This window comes from Salvia hispanica, chromosome 3 (assembly GCF_023119035.1).
Source record: "Salvia hispanica cultivar TCC Black 2014 chromosome 3, UniMelb_Shisp_WGS_1.0, whole genome shotgun sequence".
NCBI lineage: Eukaryota > Viridiplantae > Streptophyta > Magnoliopsida > Lamiales > Lamiaceae > Salvia > Salvia hispanica.
The window spans coordinates 17,781,552-17,799,699 of record NC_062967.1 but is presented as its reverse complement, the minus strand read 5'-3'; the positions used below and the strand labels follow the sequence as shown (position 1 = coordinate 17,799,699).

Genomic DNA, 18,148 nt, shown 5'->3' with positions numbered 1-18,148 from the left:
CAATGAACTCACCATGCAGGTAATAACAAAATGAAAAATATCTTAAGCTATAATCATGTTACTCAATCTTTGCAAGTTCATTTATTCTTGATTTGCCTTGAATGTCCTTCATTCCATCTTTGAAAACACAAAAATTAATGTGGGACACATTAATTAATTTAATAAAGACTAAGAAAACACACACACAAAGCAGTACTAAACATACAACCATACAAGAGGTGAAGTTGGTGAGAGTTTTAATGAGAAGATATGAAGATGTGGGCTCAATCATCACAATGAACGGCCAATGGTCCCACAATATAAGCTTAGGGTACAACCATAATCAATGTACAAAGATATAACAATTTAATCACCATGTGCACATGAGATGGCGTGGTCCAATTTTATTCCTAGGGATGCAAATTTGGCATCATTCCATTTTCACAGCCCAATTATTCCAACATATACCAAAACTTTCACTTTTACTGCAAGGGGAAAATGTCACACTAAGCATACCCAAAACATACAGAGCGATTTAAGAAAATATAGAGATGATTATATCAATTTGGGATCAAGAAGCAAAACTAGTACAACACAGTATTTCTAATCAAGATCAAGAAATTTGTACTATACTCATGAGCCAGATATAAGTTACAATAACAGTATCCGATTTCTCAACCTGGTAATGAAAAATGGGACGGTGATGCAATAGAAAAATCTCACTTCTTCCCACCGCCAGAGACGTTGAACTTGAAGAAAATAATGTCCCCGTCCTGGACAATGTATGTCTTCCCTTCCTGCCGGTACTTCCCAGAGGCCTGTGCAGGAGATATCATCAAGTGTCCGATAATAGGGAAATGGTAATAAAAGGAGTGGCCATTGACATCGGCCACTGAATTAAATACTCTACCTTCACTGCTGATTCACTTCCAAGTTCCTTTAGATCTTCAAATTTCATAACCTAAGATACAAGACAGGAAGGATGAGCAAAGAGGTTCCTAAGTCGAGAAAATGATTTATTTCACAAAAGCTCCTTAAATATTTAACAACTAATTGATGATTGCAAACAATCGAGTCAAACAAAAAATTAAAGCCAATTGAGAAGATGTAGTGAAGAATATGACACGTGTTTAGAAAAATCAGAAGTAGTGCCCTTAGATAATCAGTTCCAGAATCCATCAAGAGTTTGCCCATTGAAGACGGTACAAAGAGCATTTTTTATAATAGGAAAATAAATTATTTAAAAAACGCCAGAAAATAATAAGAAAGTCAACAAAACTGTGTATCAACCTAAACATAGAACATAATCATCACTGAAATAAAAGAAACAAACAACAGCTCCTCATGATTGGGGAAAAGTACCTCAGCGCATATGAAGCCTCTTTCAAAATCAGTATGAATTGCTCCTGCAGCTTGCGGCGCTTTAGTTTGTCGACGAATTTGCCAACACTTCACCTGTAAGAGAGCAAGTTGGACGCATAGCCAATAAATATTGTCAGAAGCTGAAGAATGATGAATGAAATGCAATATCTGAAGAGCTGCCTAAGTGCATTACAGAGGCAAATACGGCTAAACTGCACAAACTTCAACTTCTATTGGAGTATATAATTTGAAATATGGATAAGATAAATAGAGTTTTTTTTACATCACCCCAAAATCTGAGAGAAGCCTAGGCTTTGATTATTCACTCCAAAGTCACGACATAAACTAAATAAAGCTAATAAACAACAGGGTATACAAGAACAATGTTATTTTCTAGTTGCTATAAATCATTCAGAAAAATGTACAGTTACAATTATGGGAGTGAAAAAAAAAGTGGGTTGTAAAGTACCTCGTCTGGTCCTGCAGTGAAAAAGTATATAAGATTAATGGCTGCGAATCCAGTCTTAATGATCTTTGGAAGAGCACTGTAACATACGAAATTCAATACGAACCAATTAAATTACTAAAACAACACTACAGTATCTAGTCTAGAAGTTAATTACGGATTATTCAAACTTAAGCATAACTTCTTAAATAAAGAATGTATTAAATATTCTAGCAGTTAAGGAAATGCCCATCACAGAAGGAATTCTTTTATTACATAAGAAACTACATTTGGTTACAGGGATCTGAATATCAATGGAGTTGAATTTTCAAAAATATTTACAGCATATATTTGAGATAAATCATTATTGCACCTACCTTTGGACCTTGTTTTCCTCACAATATTTAGCAGCTTCATCTGGGGATATATCAGCAAGATTCCTCTCAAGAGCACAGCTGAAAGGGATCATGATTTCACCACCATGCTCTTGCACCCTACATGATCAAATGAAACTCATCAAAGGCACGATGTAAAAAGCAGGGCGTAACTGGAGATGATCATGTGTGGGTGAGCAGGAAAAAAAAGGTATACATATACCAATGAGTTTATGTGAAGTTTCGAGGACATCAAAGAATTAGGGAATTGTAAACGGATGAAACGTACCAAGCATGGATCTTTGGGAGAAACTTGTTCTTTTTTCTTTGATAGTCTTTCTCACTCATGTTCACCTGTACGAAGTAACAATTGTAAGAATGAACAATGCTGGAGCTTACTCTAACGGAAAAGAGACATCTCCACAGACCTCTGTTCCAGTTCATCTTGTTCTTATATTTCATTAGGTATTAAACAGATTTCATTAACTTAAATAGATGTTACTTCTCATGAAGACAATTTAAAACTAATAAATCAAAGAAGCATCTTTCTTCAGTCTTCATTCACTAAAATGCAATAAGGTTTCCACTGAAAAGCAGAAGCTTAGCTACCAAAGTAAGTCTGAGGCTCAATAAACTGAAATTAATAATGTAGTCAAGCTGAGAGATTATTATATAAAGTCAAAGCAATAAACACCTTCATATTGGATTCATTTACTCACCAAGTAAACAACAGGCTTTGCAGTGAGCAACTGAAAAGTATTCAGTATCTCAACTTCAACAGCTTTCCATTCCACCAGGCGGACATCTTTTCCCTCATCCAAAGTTGCCTTGATCTAGTGAACCCAAAAATTCAAGATTTAGTACTACACCCTTACTGATGGTGATACTAAATTTCAACTATAGTCATAGTGTCATACAATAATAATTATCATTGCTCAATCACTATAATGGTTAGCTTTGCATGAGGAATAATCACATCAGTTCAGTATTTATTTGCTCTTAAATGCTGACAGTCTTAGTTGGGCATCAAGAATAGTTTTATTTCATTTTTAGTGGGCAAATCATCATTATTGTATTACTATTCGCTTTTATTTGTCAAATTAGTACAAACCCGCAGGCACAACTCGTGCTCAATTTTTAGTTGCTTGTCATTGCTCCTCTTCATGCTCTTCTCAAGATCTTCAATTCGCCTCTCCATGAACTCAATATCCTACCATAACATAAAAACATTATTGTTCAAACCAGTAAAACCCGTTAAACATTGAATGAAAAGTTCTTGCATAGTCTTAAGTCTCTTAACATCTACAAGCTTAAGCTTCAACATATTTCACTAACTGGTAAGAGAGTGGATAACAGTTTAGGTATCTAGAACCAAAATAAATAAACCGTGATAGTAGTAGTGGAACCAAACCTACCTTCAGACGTAGTTCTGCAGATATTGTCTCAAGATCCCTCACAGGATCCACCAAGTCATCAACATGGATAATATCAGGATCCTCGAATGCCCCTAAAAGGTGAAACTCCATTAAGAAATTACATTCAAATAAAATGACAAAAAAAACTTCATGCAAAAACAGCGTCCTTTTTCACGATATAAGTAAGATGCTATAAATGCCATGTACCATGCAGAGGCTTAAAACTAGCTAAATGCCATGATCAAGCTCCACATATAGGAAATCATGAAATAAATAAAAATTAAAAATATACTCCTAATATTCAAAATCACCCCCATGCATGTAAAGGGAAAATCTATAAGTAATAAGGTATCATATGGCATGTAAAATTCACAGATAAAGAAACAGCGCATGCTTCTCAAACTGTGGAAAATCAATACTATCAGTCTTGCATCACATTCAAAAGCTATTTGACAAATGAAAGATCCAAAGATATCAGCTTACGTAATACATGAAAAATTCCATCAACGGCACGGATATGCGATAAGAAATTGTTCCCAAGCCCTTGTCCTTCATGAGCACCACGAACAAGTCCAGCGATATCATGAATTTCTAGGAAAGCTGATACCTACATCACAAAGATTAAAACTACCATTAATGAAACAAGAAGATACAGAATCCTACCCAACACTGCTAGAGAACCATTATGTATAAAGAACCTCGCTCTTCGGCTTGAAGAGTTGACATAGCCAGTCAAATCTCTCATCAGGAATATTCACTCGAGCCTCATTGGGCTCAATGGTACAGAAAGGAAAGTTTTCAGCCGGTATAGACAGCTTAGTCAGGGTATTGAATAGGGTCGATTTCCCTACATTTGGCAACCCAACCTGAAAATATGTTCCAGTTAATAAATTACAAAATGCATTAAACTCTCCAAACGTTGCTACACTAGAAATGAATAGAGTTGAACGATTTAATTCTTCATTACTGAATATCAGGATTATCTCAAAAACTAAGATGTTTTAGAACTATGCAGCACCGATTCACCAATCATACAATTTAAGCTTTTTCCCATTAATTCGAACCTCACCATACCGAATTAAGTGAGCACAAAATTCATCCTTAAAAAACATTTCCGTAACCAAACTATTCAATTAGAATCAACTGCATGAATATTCCTAGATTATCCGCTATCACTCTAATTTGATAAGATGAGCAGCTTCATCATTTAAAAATCAACCAATAGTTCAAACCGGTTTAAAAAGAGGGACGCTTACAATTCCAATCTTCAAGTGAGAAGAAAAACGTCCAAGAATAGGCCTCTCAGCTGGGGCTTCCTTCGATTTAGCTGCTTTCGGAGGCATTTCCGGCAATTTCTAAACCTTAACTCCTGTTCGAGAAATTGCTGGATCAAAATGAGATGAATGACAGTAGAGATTTCAGTGGAGAAGTGCTCTAGGGTTTTTCAATTCAGAAATTGCCAAAAAAAAAAATACGTATTTTGGATCAGTGCAACCCAATTCAGCCCATAAAAAGGCCCAATTATTTTATCAAAAAAAAACCAAACAAATTTTGTTGTTATAAACCCATAGTCGATTACCCTAAAATAATTCTGACAGTAAAAATCTTAAACAAATGTTGTTGTAGTTAAATAAACAAAAGCTTAAATGTAAAAGATTTAAACACTGAAATATCAAATATGAGAATTGAGGTGTGTATTCTTTGATATTTAATCATATTTACGTATTATATAAATAAAGGATTCTAGAGAATCAACGGATTTGGTTTATTATAATATGGAGTGTATTGTTTGGAAATGAGAAAGATTAAAAAGCAAAAAGTAATGATGCAATAACTTGACAAAAGCTATAAATTGGATCGGTCTCAATTAAGCATTGACAGTTGAACTTGCGTTTACAATAATTGGGTGAAATAAGGTAAATATGCACGAGCACCAAATTCATGGAAAAGGAATGAATGAACGAATAAGTGAGTCTTGCTTAAATTAATTGAACTAAACGAACATATGATTTACATTTAACATATCATTTACATTAAGTTGTTGAGAAATGACTAAGACTAGAGGCAAGCTAGAAAATTGTTTGGCCTCATGCGCTGCCAAAAAAGGCTCTTGCCTTATCTACCTAGTAAACTTCTGGTTCAACTACCCGGTTGCTGTACACTGTAGGAGCTCGGATCATCTGTCTCTACAGGAAGAGATCTGCACTCGTTCGGAAAAAATAACTCACGTTAAAATCAGCATCCAATAGTATAAACTAAAAATTTGGAATATGCAGCCTTCTTTAATCAAGTTGTCAAATTGAAAGTGGGATCAAACAAACAGAACCATATACTTGATTCTGGTAATGTGAATGCTATTAACAGTGCAATGAGCATGTTTTTTTGTTTAAATCACTATAGAAATTGCCTTTAGGTTAAATGCCCTTCTTACCTTGCCATGGAGCATATCATGACATTCTAGTAGATTCTCCACTTAATTCTCTCTTGACCAGCTCGAGAATCTCAATGACCTGCACTAAGCCATAACGAATTATACTGGAAGTAGATTTGAGATAGGAAGCAGTAGTCATTTATATGACACAAGGCAACTAGGTGAGGAATCCTTCATAGCCAGTAATTTTTTCCAATGATCTTTTCGAGAAGTTATACAAGATGCACATGAACAAATGAGAGAGAGTTATATATGGCAAAAGCAAAATGATTTTTTTAACCTACCCCAGGGTAATGTTTTAAAACTGGAGAATAATGATCAAGCGCAATATAGATTTTTTCAAGCAATCTCAACAAAGTATCCACCTCATCTCCCAAGAGATCAACCTGAAACAGAGAAGTGTATTTAATAAGTCAGATAATCAGAAGCCTAAAGGGATTTCCCAAATTCAATAAGCACGGGACAGATTCCAATAATGGTACAGCAGAATGCTGGACATCTTAGCATAAAGCAAAAATTAGCATAACCATAATATGTGATTTTGGCATCCCAAAGTAAAACATTATTGTACGTAGTTACCTCAGACTCAGCCATTTTGAGATCAGTATTTCCCCTTTCTAGTTTCTGTTTGTACAGCAGCTCAGATCTTCTAAGTTCATTAGCCATCTCAGTAATAGCTTTCAAGTGAGAATTGGCATCTTCCAGCCTGGCATTTGCATATTAGAGCGCAAATCATTATGCAATAAAAGGAATAAAACAGTGACCTTGCTTCACACGAGAAATTCATATCCAAAATACTGAATAAAATCAAAAAACTTATGACATGCCAAAAACAGCATATTGATATCTAGTAAATAATGAAAAATTATACAAGCAATATACCACAAAACCATCTCCCTGAGATCTAAAGGGAAATTAGAACAAGAAAAAGATGTACAAAAAGAGCATACTCTCAAGTACAAGTACCTTGAATTAGTGCTTTTTATTGCCCCTGATACTCTCCATTCAAATTCAGAAGAGAGTTTTGAGAATCTGTTGGCAGCCCATTCCATTTCCTTTTTTATTGTAAGCTCCCTAGCTTCACTTAATGATAACTTATCATGCAATTCTTGGATATGTGTAAATGTTGCGGTTCTCTCTATTTCAGCTTTGGTTAACACTGCTTCTGTTTGAGAAAGCTTTTGATCAAGCTTACTTATTTCTGATTTACATACTTCAATCTGATCTAACGCTTCTAGATGTTTGAGCCGTAATGATTCCAAGTTTCTATTGCTCTCAGTAACCAACATCTGTTGCCGACTAGCATCTTCTCTAACAGTAATAAGGTCTGTTAAAGCAAGCTCAAACTGCTCCCTCTCTTTTGACAATGCCAATGACAAATCCATTGCTAACTTCTCTTTATCTTCCTTTGCAAGTCTCAAATCTTGTATCTCCTGCTTTAATTTCTCCTTCTCCTCAACCTCCAGCAATAACTCATTTTCCTTTTCAAGAGATTTTCTCTCCAAACAAGCTACTTTTTCTTCATTGATAAGAACTTTCTGATTCAAGTTGTCCAGTTGTTGCCTTAAATCCCTGATAATCTCTGTGAATAGCAATGCATTAAACCCTTGCATTAACAATGTTTCAATATCTGAATCTTCAATTCCATGTTTGCTTGCAGTTTCAACAGGAATAGCAGCTTCCCTGAGAATGATATCACGAGTTATCAACAACTCCATGTCCAAATATTCAGACCTGCACCTGGTCTGTGCAATCTGCTCCCTGAGAACAGATTTATATATTTCTTCACTGAGTGAAGCTTTTATACATGATTCTTTCAAAGCAGACCGGAGGCTTTCCACAAGCCTTAGAAGGTTTTGCTCAGCCAAAGAATGCTGCAAGATTTCTGAAGCCACACTAGAAACCTGCTCTTTTAGACTCTTCACCTCATTTCCCTTGTCAATGAGACAACCTCTCAAGTGACGATTTTCAGATAGAAGACTCTCTAGTCTATGCTTCATATTTTCCCTACTCTGAAGACTTTTGGTCAATGCAGGAAATTGTTCATTTTCTGAGAGGAAGCTCTCCAATTTTGAACTAACTTGAGCAATCTTTTTCCTTAGTGCATCAAATTCTTCATATTTCATGTTTGCCACGAAAGACCCCTTCATTTTGAGGTATTCCCGCTTCAGAACTGTAATATTTATCAGTCATCTGGTGTAGATCTGACTCGTTGTCTCTCTTAATTTTAGTAATAATATTGGAAAAATAAGTCACCAATTCTTCCTTAGACATGTGTTTCAGCTGCTGAAAATCATAACTCTCTGCAACATGGACGTTTGGTTCATCCACTGTCCCATTTTCTCCATAAAGTGAGGTTGGCCGAGTCACATGATTGCCGAAAGCCTTAGGGTGAAAATTGTCCAAATCATTAGATCCATGAGAAACTAGCTCTGATTCAGGCATGGAGAGTGACTTCTGGATTGCTTCCAACTTGGTCCCTAAAGAAGCTACGTCATTGAACTTTTCGAGCCATTTCATGTCTTGTATTCCACAAAGTTTATAATCTTTTTCCAATTTCTCTTCAAACTCCTCTCGGGGACTCCTAAACAATGTTTGTGTAACTACATTCTCAACTTCTGTTAACAACTTATCGCCTTGCTGAGATTCACAAAATGAGATATTGGAGCGGATCAATATATCATCCACCTTTTTGCATACACCATCAAACGTTGTATTTAGGCATTGCAGTGTCTTATTCACATCAACCCAGCTTTCTGAATGCTTCTCGTGCAATATTCCACCTAACCCCACCAACTCAGTACCCGAACTGGTCTTCTTGGCCAAATTAGATCTTGTAGCACACTCAATATCTTTTTCAGCCTTCTTGAACTGCTCTCTCGCCAAATTCCTTAAACTATTCAATTCCTCCCTCACACTTTCACGGTTCAGGCAGACACAAGCTGAACAAGAGGATTTCCCAATATCATATTCTTTATGACCCATTGGCAACCTTACATCCTCATATTTACCAAGATCCACCTCATAAGACTGCAATCGCTCCTTCAAACTAGTCATTTCCAGTTCATTGGTCGCAATTCGTTCAGCACAATCTTGCTCCACAGCAGTCACCATTCCCTTGATAACAGAATCACTTACCAACCTCGAAATCATTAACCGATCACTAATGTCTTCCCAATAATTCTCCCAATCCTCCAACACCACATCAGCTAAATTCCCATTCCCGTCTTCCAAAACACTGGTTCCTCTCGACCCATTTTCACTATACACTCGCTCCAACCCATTCTCACTGCATAATTTCCCCAACCCATTTCCACATGGAACGCCACATCCATACCCATTTGAAGTCCCACCATTCACCATCACCTCTCCACCCTCCATAACACAAATAAGCACCTGAACATTAAATCAAACACAAATCTCATAATCATAACATATTCAGCATTTCAGCTCAAACAAAAATCCAAAAATCCAATCACAAACCCAACAAAGCTAAAATTCCTCCACGGTACGCATAAAATCAGTTCAAAATACCGGAAAACAGAAGTAGAGGAAAAGTATACAGACTTACAAGTAAAAGTGTGGATGAACACGTTTCTCTCTCTGCTTCGACAATTCCGCCCCCAAAGTATCCTACAATAGTAGTAGTACCAGCTTTACAGCTTCAAATACTAGTGTGTTTTCATATTTCTCGCCGGAAATGCGAAATTGCAGTTACTAGGGTTTTGGTGAGTGGCAGATGAAGAGTTGAAATTTTGGGGGAAAATATGAGCAGCAAAGAGCGGGAGTGATTGCCAGTAACAAGATCCCTAATTAATACGTAATTTACGGAAGTTGCCATCATTTAATTTTGTATATGGGTTTTCATGCTGGGGGTAAATTCGGTAGGTAAAGTTTCCGCGTATATAATTTTGTTGATATTAGAAATTTTGAATATGGAAGCACTAGAGATCTTCAAAATTATAGTACTACTACTATATTCAATATTCAACCCATATGAAAAGTCTTATTTTAGATTGTGGCACCTAAGTTGGTATCTATAGCTATTATAATAAATTATGTACTAGCTCTTTCGCGTTTATATAGTTCATAAAGAGGGAATTGACAATTAAGTTCTAATGAATACACAAATTATGAAAATAAATTTCATATGGTCCACAGTCACATATAATGGCATGCATATAGCAACTTAATCATGCATTTGTAATAATCTTAAAATTGTGGCATGCCTCTAAAAAATAGGAATTGGAATTAAGAAAGTATTGAATATATAAGCAAAGAAAATAATTTTACTTTTGTGATATTTGGCATTAACCATTAAGCAACCGTCTAGGTAAAAGCAGTGTGGATACTGCAAAACAACAAAATTTGTGGTAAGAAAATAAGGACTCTTGTGAAATATTATTCTCATAACCTTCTTTTATTACTAATAAACTATGATTATAATTTAATTATAAGTACTGCCATATATAATGGCAAATACAAATAAAATATCGTACAGAATGAGGTCACATAGTATTCAAAATTATCTAGTTACTATATCAAAAGGAGTCTTTTTGAAAAATGAATATTATAACGAGTTTAAAATTAAAAATTTGACCTATACTATATGTAATGGAATTTGAATTTAGGAAGTTTAGCTAAATAGTGTGTGCTTACAAAACGCCACAAATTAATTAAACTCTACAAAAGCAATTACCAGCTGTGTTACATATATATAGTCGGACAAAGAAGATAAAAAAACTTAATCGAAAGCAACAGATAAGCTCTAAATATTTTAGTCCAGACAAACCATCAACATCTTATTTTGTTGTGTTTCACAACTTAATCCAAGTAATATTGTTTTCACCTAATTTTTATATATAGTTTTTTTGGAATTGAGGATAGTTGAGGCAATTTACAGCTATTTGGTATGAAAAACAAAATTTGAGTTTACTGTCAAATAACTTTCATTATATTTTAATGATGTTTAGGCGTTAATTAGAGGTTTTGTTATTTAATTTAGTAGAATGATTATTTGTTTACCTAATTATTCCCTGCTTAAGTGGAGTGGCGCTTTACAGGTTGGATTCATAGTCTCTTTAATTCTTTTTTATTTTATTTTTTTGAGATATCTTAGTTTCTATAATTGCCAATCCAACGTCCAAAGCACATCCAATGCCAAATATTTTATATATTTATATAAAAAATTAGATTCATTGTGAACTCTGATTAAGTAGTATCTGTGATAAGTATATATATAGAATATAAATGAGTTTATAACAAAAACTTGTAGGAAACTTTATTACAAAACTTATGGGACTTCTAATACAATCGTAATTTGGGGCATTACATTCCGAGTGAGTGGAAATTTAAATTTTGTGACTATTCTGTCTGATTGAATAATACGATGTGTATCTAATTATTATTCATTTTATTTAAGTATTGACTCTTGTATATTAAAAATACTTATGTGAAACACGTATATTAAAAAAACTGCCTTTTTCTTGGCATTTCTCCTTTCCTAACTCTAATTTATTTCGTTTCTATCTCGTTATGCACTAAATTTTACTGGACAAAATCTGGGCATGAGACATAAGTTGTGCTCTGACTTGATCCCTCCTTAATTTCCCAGTTGTCGTCAAAGGAAAATTCTTCTCCCACAACACAAATCTTCTTGGTATCTTAAACCTGCTCAACTCAAAAGATTTAAACAACAAAATAACTCAAATAAGTTATATATATAAAAGTGAGACATGCATACCCCGTCAAATATTTATCCTTGCAGAATTGTCTAAGAATTTTGGCTGACAAGCACCGGTTTTGGCTGCGATCAACGTCGGAATCAGTCCACTGCCACCCTTCCTTCACCCTAACACATCCGATCACCATCTCTGTCAGCCTCGAATCGGGAACACCAATGACAACGACACTATAGATGCCCGGATGTTGCAATAGGACACCCTCCACCTAGTAACCAAACAAACCTCGTTAGGTCATTTTAGGCCAGATAATAACACACATTTTAGGTCAGATAACTGCAATATAGAAGAGTTATCTATCCTAGCAAATGGGTAAATATTCAATAGTCAAAAATAGTTAAAGATCGACACCATCCTTACCTCCTCAGGGTAAATGTTCTCTCCACCGCTCTTAATCTTATCCTTTGCACGCCCGACAAGCCAAAGATTACCTTGCTCGTCTATACGGCCGATATCTCCTGTATCCAACCAGCCTTCATTGGCCGGGTTCGAACCCAACGAAGGAGGTAGGCCCCAGTAATAAAGCATTGTATGAGGACCCCTCATCAATATTCTCCCACCATCACAAGACTCTTCAACACATAGTTTTAGTTCAACATGTGGGGCAGGTTTACCCACACAAACACCTCCTCTACTACCTAAGTTGGACGTCTCAATGTCGTCCGATGGCAAACGGCCGCCCTCTTTTGTCGGATCGTAAAGAGTCATGAATGTTAGAGACGAACACGCCTCTGTCATTCCTACATAGAAATCAAAGCATTGAAATTCTAGTACCATCACGAGAACAGAGAATAAAGCAGAGAAGATGATGCAAACGCACCGTAAGCAGACAAAATCTTTGCTCTTGGAAAGACCTTAGCCGCTTGCTCAACAAGCTTGGCCGATAAACCACCACCTCCGTTCAAGATCTTCGACACCGACTCAATGCTTCCGTATCTTCGATTCATCCTACACGAGATTTTCATACATGTCAACAAAATCTCGTTAACCACAAAATGAGCTATGACAAAAAACCACATACAAATGGAAAGAGATGAAATCAGCCATCATAGTTGGAACAGTGATCAGAGAAGTGACATTGTGGTCTCTAATAGCTTCAAAAGCCGATTCAGTCTCGAATTTCGGCGCTATGACGTGGCAGCCACCGGCCATCAACACAGCCAGGGCCGACGAGATCCCGCCTATGTGGCACAAAGGCGCAGTGTGCAAATACACCTGATTGATAAGATTTGTGGATATAAGATTTTATGAGTAGAGAGTGCATAAATGGAGTATAGGAAAAATGCATACATCATCCTCATCATAGCCAACAATAGCAATTTTTGCAAGGGATTGAATTACTAAAGCAGAATGGCTCAAAGTGGCTCCCTTTGGCCTTCCAGTAGTGCCTACAAAATTATGGAGTTTAGTTAAAAAAGATGGAGAAATCTTTGTATATATACTCCTAAAGAAGGGAACATATATACCTGAGGTAAAGCATATGATTGCAACATTTTCAGGAGCCCAAAGATAGTCGAGCTCCAGATTAACTCGAGCAGGCTCTGCTAGCAACTCGTTGCTGAAAACTGACGAAACAAACAATATGTTCAGTTTGTTAGATAAGCTAATAGTGAAATACAATATGGAATTCGGCACAATAAGATTTGTCTGGGATTAAGTTAATCACAAGGCGAAAGATTCGTGATTATATTTAACGTTAGGGTCCTCTGGCGCAATTTTTTTTTTTTTTTTTTTTGTTTTAGGGGTCTGTGGTGTCACAACCTAAAAAGTTAGGGACGCTTGAGGTAGTTCACTCTAACTTATAATAGAGGCAATCCAAGATATGAGCTTTTAAGGAAAAATGCAATTGAACAAAAGATATTATGATTAGTCATGACTTTTAATCACAAGTAAGCATGACAACAGAAGAGTATACCGTTGAGAGGGGCATCCATTTGGACATGCCAGCGGAGAGATGGAACGGAGTCGATATTGAACTTGGAATGCCAGAAGCCGGAGCTGGAATCCGTCACTAACATGACCGGCTGTGCCACCTCCATGGCGGATTTTGCCTCCTCCATGCTCTGTTAATTCCAACACCTCCAATAAGGTCCGACGCCCAACTATACTACTAAGTAGGCAACTAGGCCAATGGCCAAGTTGAATGTGAATTTTAATTAAAAGGATAACGACTGAATTAATATCCTAGTAACATTTTTCATTTAATTGAACAATTGATCACAAAAATACCCATCGATAGTTAAGCGGAGCAGCGATTCCTCCGACGTATGTAATAGCAAGCAACCATTCCAAGTATAAATCACTGCCAGTGCCAACCAAAGTTGATTTAATCTAAAAAATGAGTCTAGTTTGCATTAATGTAAAAGTTCATTTAACAGCGTTTATTTAAATGAAAAACCTGTTGAGAGCAGAGAGGGAGATGACGTGGCCGGGCTTGATGCCGAGGTGGAGAAGGCCGCGGGCCAGGGCCGTGACTCCTTGGACGAACTGCATTCCGGTTTTGCGGCGGGCGTCATAGATGGTGAGGGCGGAGTCGCGGCGGATGGTGGCGAGGCGAGTCAAGCAGTGGCAGATGTGGGCCTCGGAGTGCATATTCGATAGAAAAGGATATGGAGGGAGAGGCAGAGAGGTGATGCTATTTATCCTTTTACGATTACATTTTTTCTTGTTTTTTCAATTAAAACTATAAAGGATTATACATGCCCTCTTCAACCCTTTAGATAATGCGACTATTTAATCAAACTGGAAAGGGACACCAGTTGAATTAATGAACAACCACAAAAATATCAATTCAGTAATTAATGTATCCCTTTTCACTTACTTCGTAATGAAACATAATCGCAATAAAATTTTAAAATTATTTTTCATTTGAATAATTTGTGCATAAAAACTCTTACCTCAAGTTTATTAGGTTATGAATTTTAGATGGAAGAAAGTTTTTAATTGTATTGAAATAAATTATACTTCGAAATTGCGATCTTTTATTTGAGCAAATATAAAATGAATAAAATAGAATCGAATTCATGTACTTAGAAAAGCTCCATTGTTGCGACTTTCATAACAAATGAATGCACAATATATGTTGTTAAGCAGTACTTTTATAAAGCATGGATTTATTTTAGATCAATTATTTCAATGTAAGTTATAAGATCCGAAATTGAAAATTTTCAGTTATCAGTTATACTATTGACAACGGATTTTAGTTGGTGATTAATGATTAATTGATTATCATGACATATCAAAACTTTATAAACCCACCCTTTTTATTATCGATTTTTTTTTATTCTTCATTTAATTAATTTGAGATGGTAGAATAAAACTAATTTTCGAAAACATTGTTATTGAGTAAATGTCGATTGTTCCAAATAATGGGTGGATGCTCAGGGACGGCTAGTGTGATAGTTGATAAATTGGTAGAATATAGGGAAAGTATTTGTAGTCTATACATAATCTAATGGTCTATCCATTAATTGTCATATAATACAACATCTCATAGAGTGATATTTTAGTAGAAACTAGTATTATCACCCGTGCTATGCACGGAATATAAGATTTTCAAATAATGAAAATAAGGTCTAAGATAAGTAGATTAAAAAAAAGAATAAAGAAAATATAATACTCCACTCCATTAGAGTGAAGCTTGAAAGCTTGAATTTTTTTTTAACTCCAAGTCGATTCCTGCAAAAATTAGTGTAAGAAACTAAATTTACTTTGCCTATTATCTTCTCCACAACAGATTGGGTTTAAATTTATTCTAATTCTAGGAGGATAATTGTAAGCAACGAAAGTTTTGGTCGAGAACTCTGTCATTCTCGCAAAACTCAACTTGCTTTTATACTCCTACTACTGTATTTCAAACTTCTTTTGAAAGCTTCAATTAAATATTTGTACTTACTAAAAAGTTTTTAGACCATAGCTGTAGAGACCTACTAATTTACACTCTGCTCAAGATGTTAACTCAGTATAATCTGCAAAAGCAATATAAAAATATTTACACTCTTCCCGCCCAAAATGTGCCACGTGTCACTCCAAAAAAGTGGAACTTTATATATGTATAGATTAGACGTCGGATGAGTGCCTAATGCCTATTCCATGTTATGTACGTAATTCAAAAGCAAAATAATACTACTCCTAATTGTTAAACAATTTGAATATAATTATTTTATTTTCAGAGGCAACAATTTGAGCTTTTGACTTAGAATTATCACGCATCGTCACTGGTTTTCAGGCCGTCTATATCATGCCACAACGTTTTATTTTAATTGTTGATTAATTTTCTTTTTTACATCCATAATAATGTACTATTTAATTGAGCATGCATGATATCAACACATTCTGCATGTAAATAGAGTATACTAATAAACCATGTATTTGAAAATATGATTCATAGGAATTAGTATGATTTATAGAAACATAATTAGGGGAGTGTTATATTGCTAACTCAATGCTTAATTGCTAATTACAACTCAATAATAGCCATTAGATATTCAAATTAAAGGCCTAGATCATTAACCACAAAATGTCAATACGATCAACAAAAAACGTCAATAAGGCTATAGGATTAATTCCAATAAAAATCAATAGGGGTATTAATGTCAAGTTAGTTATAACTAACTTCTAAAAGAAATCCCAAAACTTTAAATTCATATAACATATATCGAATTAAAGATAATTTTATAAGGATTCCAACGATATACTACATGCATATGTTCCGAGCGTCAAAATTTGAAAAAAAAATCTAGAATTTTCGTATTTTTCGTATACAGGCTAATGTCAATACAAAGATAATAAATATAAAGCATATACAATGTCAAAAATTTGTGTTGATATTCACGTGGCAAACACTATATTGATAGACGTTTTTTTTTAAATTTTTTTCGACACGTTTTAGACCACACGTTAAAATCATATGGCCTTAAATTAGTTGTAGTTAGCAATTAAATGATGAGTTAGCAATTGATCACTCCCCAACATAATTATTAATATATTATTACTAATATGTTTCGAAATAAGAAGAAAAATCTCAAGTTTATGAGTTTATATTCATTAATTGAATTTAATTAAATAATAGACATAATAATTAAAGTAAGATTTTTAATTAAATTATCAACTAAATAATAATAATATTAATAACAACAACAATAATGTAATCACTTAAATATTCAACAAAAAAGCGTTTGATTGATCTTGTAAAAGTAAAAAGGTAAAATAACCTCAAAGTTGTAAAAAAGATATGATAACGCCGTTGCCGGGGATCGAACCCGGGTCACCCGCGTGACAGGCGGGAATACTTACCACTATACTACAACGACTTGGTGATAGTGTGATCATATTATTTAATGAAATATTTGAAATTGATGTATTTTTCCATTTATTTGAGCAACAATTGCTCATGCTCATTTATTTGAACAGAATTGCCAAAGGTTGCGATGATGATTACAGTATTGAGTACTACTCCCTCCGTCCCCGATTAGGAGTCACACTTTTCCATTTCAGTCCGTCCCCAGTTAAGAGTCACACTTCATTTTTATCATAAATAGTAAGTAGGTCTCACATCCCACTAACTCAATCCACTCACATTTTATTATAAAACCAATATAAAAAATGGATCCCACATTCCACTAACTTTTTCAACCAAATTTTCTTTACATTTCTTAAAACCCGTGCCCGGTCAAAATGTGACTCTTAATCGGGGACGGAGGGAGTACTAGTTAGTCGTGATATTCCAGGTTGGTCTCATTGATATCCGTTGCAGCTAAGGGTGTTGTGTTGATGGCTTTTGTCAGCATCAGTCATTCAAAGAAGAATGTGTTAGTTTAGGGTTAGGGTTATGGTTGGGATTATAATGGGAGACGAATTAAGGTTTTGAAACCCATATTAAACTCTTTTTTATTCTGGTCCACCTGTTTCCTAAATCCAACGCATAGGATTCGGTCTTAGTTAGCATTTTAAGGGTTTGCACTATAACGCGACCTCAATGACATATCCATGATTTTATGTTCGATCCGGAGTGCAACAAACAATTTTACTAACAAATTGGAGCCTCGAAGTCCAAGCAGATGTTGGCAACGACTAATTAGTCTATTTGAGCCAAATTTTCATGGTGATTGGTAAAGAGAGTTCAATTCCTCACCAATTATTTTACAAATTTATAAAATAAAAATATAAATACCAAATGAATCTGAAACAAATGTTAATACATTTTTATACTTTTACTAACACAAATGTATTGTGTCATTCTAATGGTGCTATTAAAATAGTAATTCGTAGTTAAGATATTAATTCAAATATAAATACAAAAATAAATCATAAATACAATGAACTATTACATGAAACCAATCCTCTTAAAACAGAAGAAAACGAATTGCCCCCAAATTTATAACACGAAAATGGAAAAAGTA

General features: G+C 35.0%; 3 protein-coding genes and 1 non-coding gene across 4 annotated transcripts; all 4 read right to left on the bottom strand.

Annotated features, from left to right (window-relative positions):
* Positions 1-513: 513 nt before the first annotated feature.
* LOC125213273 (obg-like ATPase 1) lies at positions 514-5,007 on the bottom strand. Its single transcript, XM_048113724.1, has 12 exons — positions 4,832-5,007; positions 4,274-4,441; positions 4,059-4,182; positions 3,576-3,667; positions 3,272-3,370; positions 2,880-2,993; positions 2,450-2,514; positions 2,164-2,280; positions 1,811-1,886; positions 1,342-1,434; positions 890-940; positions 514-797 (listed from the first exon to the last, which is right to left on the bottom strand). Exons 1-12 carry the CDS (start codon positions 4,916-4,918, stop codon positions 699-701), a joined length of 1,185 nt encoding a protein of 394 aa, XP_047969681.1. The 5' UTR covers positions 4,919-5,007; the 3' UTR covers positions 514-698.
* Positions 5,008-5,532: 525 nt separating this feature from the next.
* Positions 5,533-9,937, bottom strand: LOC125213395 (WPP domain-associated protein-like). The gene is given in 7 exon segments (XM_048113912.1): positions 5,533-5,775; positions 6,007-6,085; positions 6,291-6,392; positions 6,586-6,712; positions 6,973-8,177; positions 8,179-9,414; positions 9,577-9,937. Coding segments are annotated over 5 exon segments (2,706 nt in total). The 5' UTR covers positions 9,388-9,414; positions 9,577-9,937; the 3' UTR covers positions 5,533-5,775; positions 6,007-6,022.
* A 1,324-nt stretch (positions 9,938-11,261) lies between these two features.
* Positions 11,262-14,424, bottom strand: LOC125213396 (2-succinylbenzoate--CoA ligase, chloroplastic/peroxisomal). The gene is made up of 10 exons (XM_048113913.1): positions 14,146-14,424; positions 13,977-14,049; positions 13,663-13,810; positions 13,214-13,312; positions 13,038-13,135; positions 12,769-12,962; positions 12,568-12,695; positions 12,108-12,487; positions 11,750-11,955; positions 11,262-11,676 (listed from the first exon to the last, which is right to left on the bottom strand). Exons 1-10 carry the CDS (start codon positions 14,337-14,339, stop codon positions 11,547-11,549), a joined length of 1,650 nt encoding a protein of 549 aa, XP_047969870.1. The 5' UTR covers positions 14,340-14,424; the 3' UTR covers positions 11,262-11,546.
* Positions 14,425-16,987: 2,563 nt separating this feature from the next.
* Positions 16,988-17,059, bottom strand: TRNAD-GUC. Its single transcript has one exon. It is a non-coding gene; the product is annotated as a tRNA-Asp (tRNA).
* Between the last annotated feature and the right edge of the window lie 1,089 nt (positions 17,060-18,148).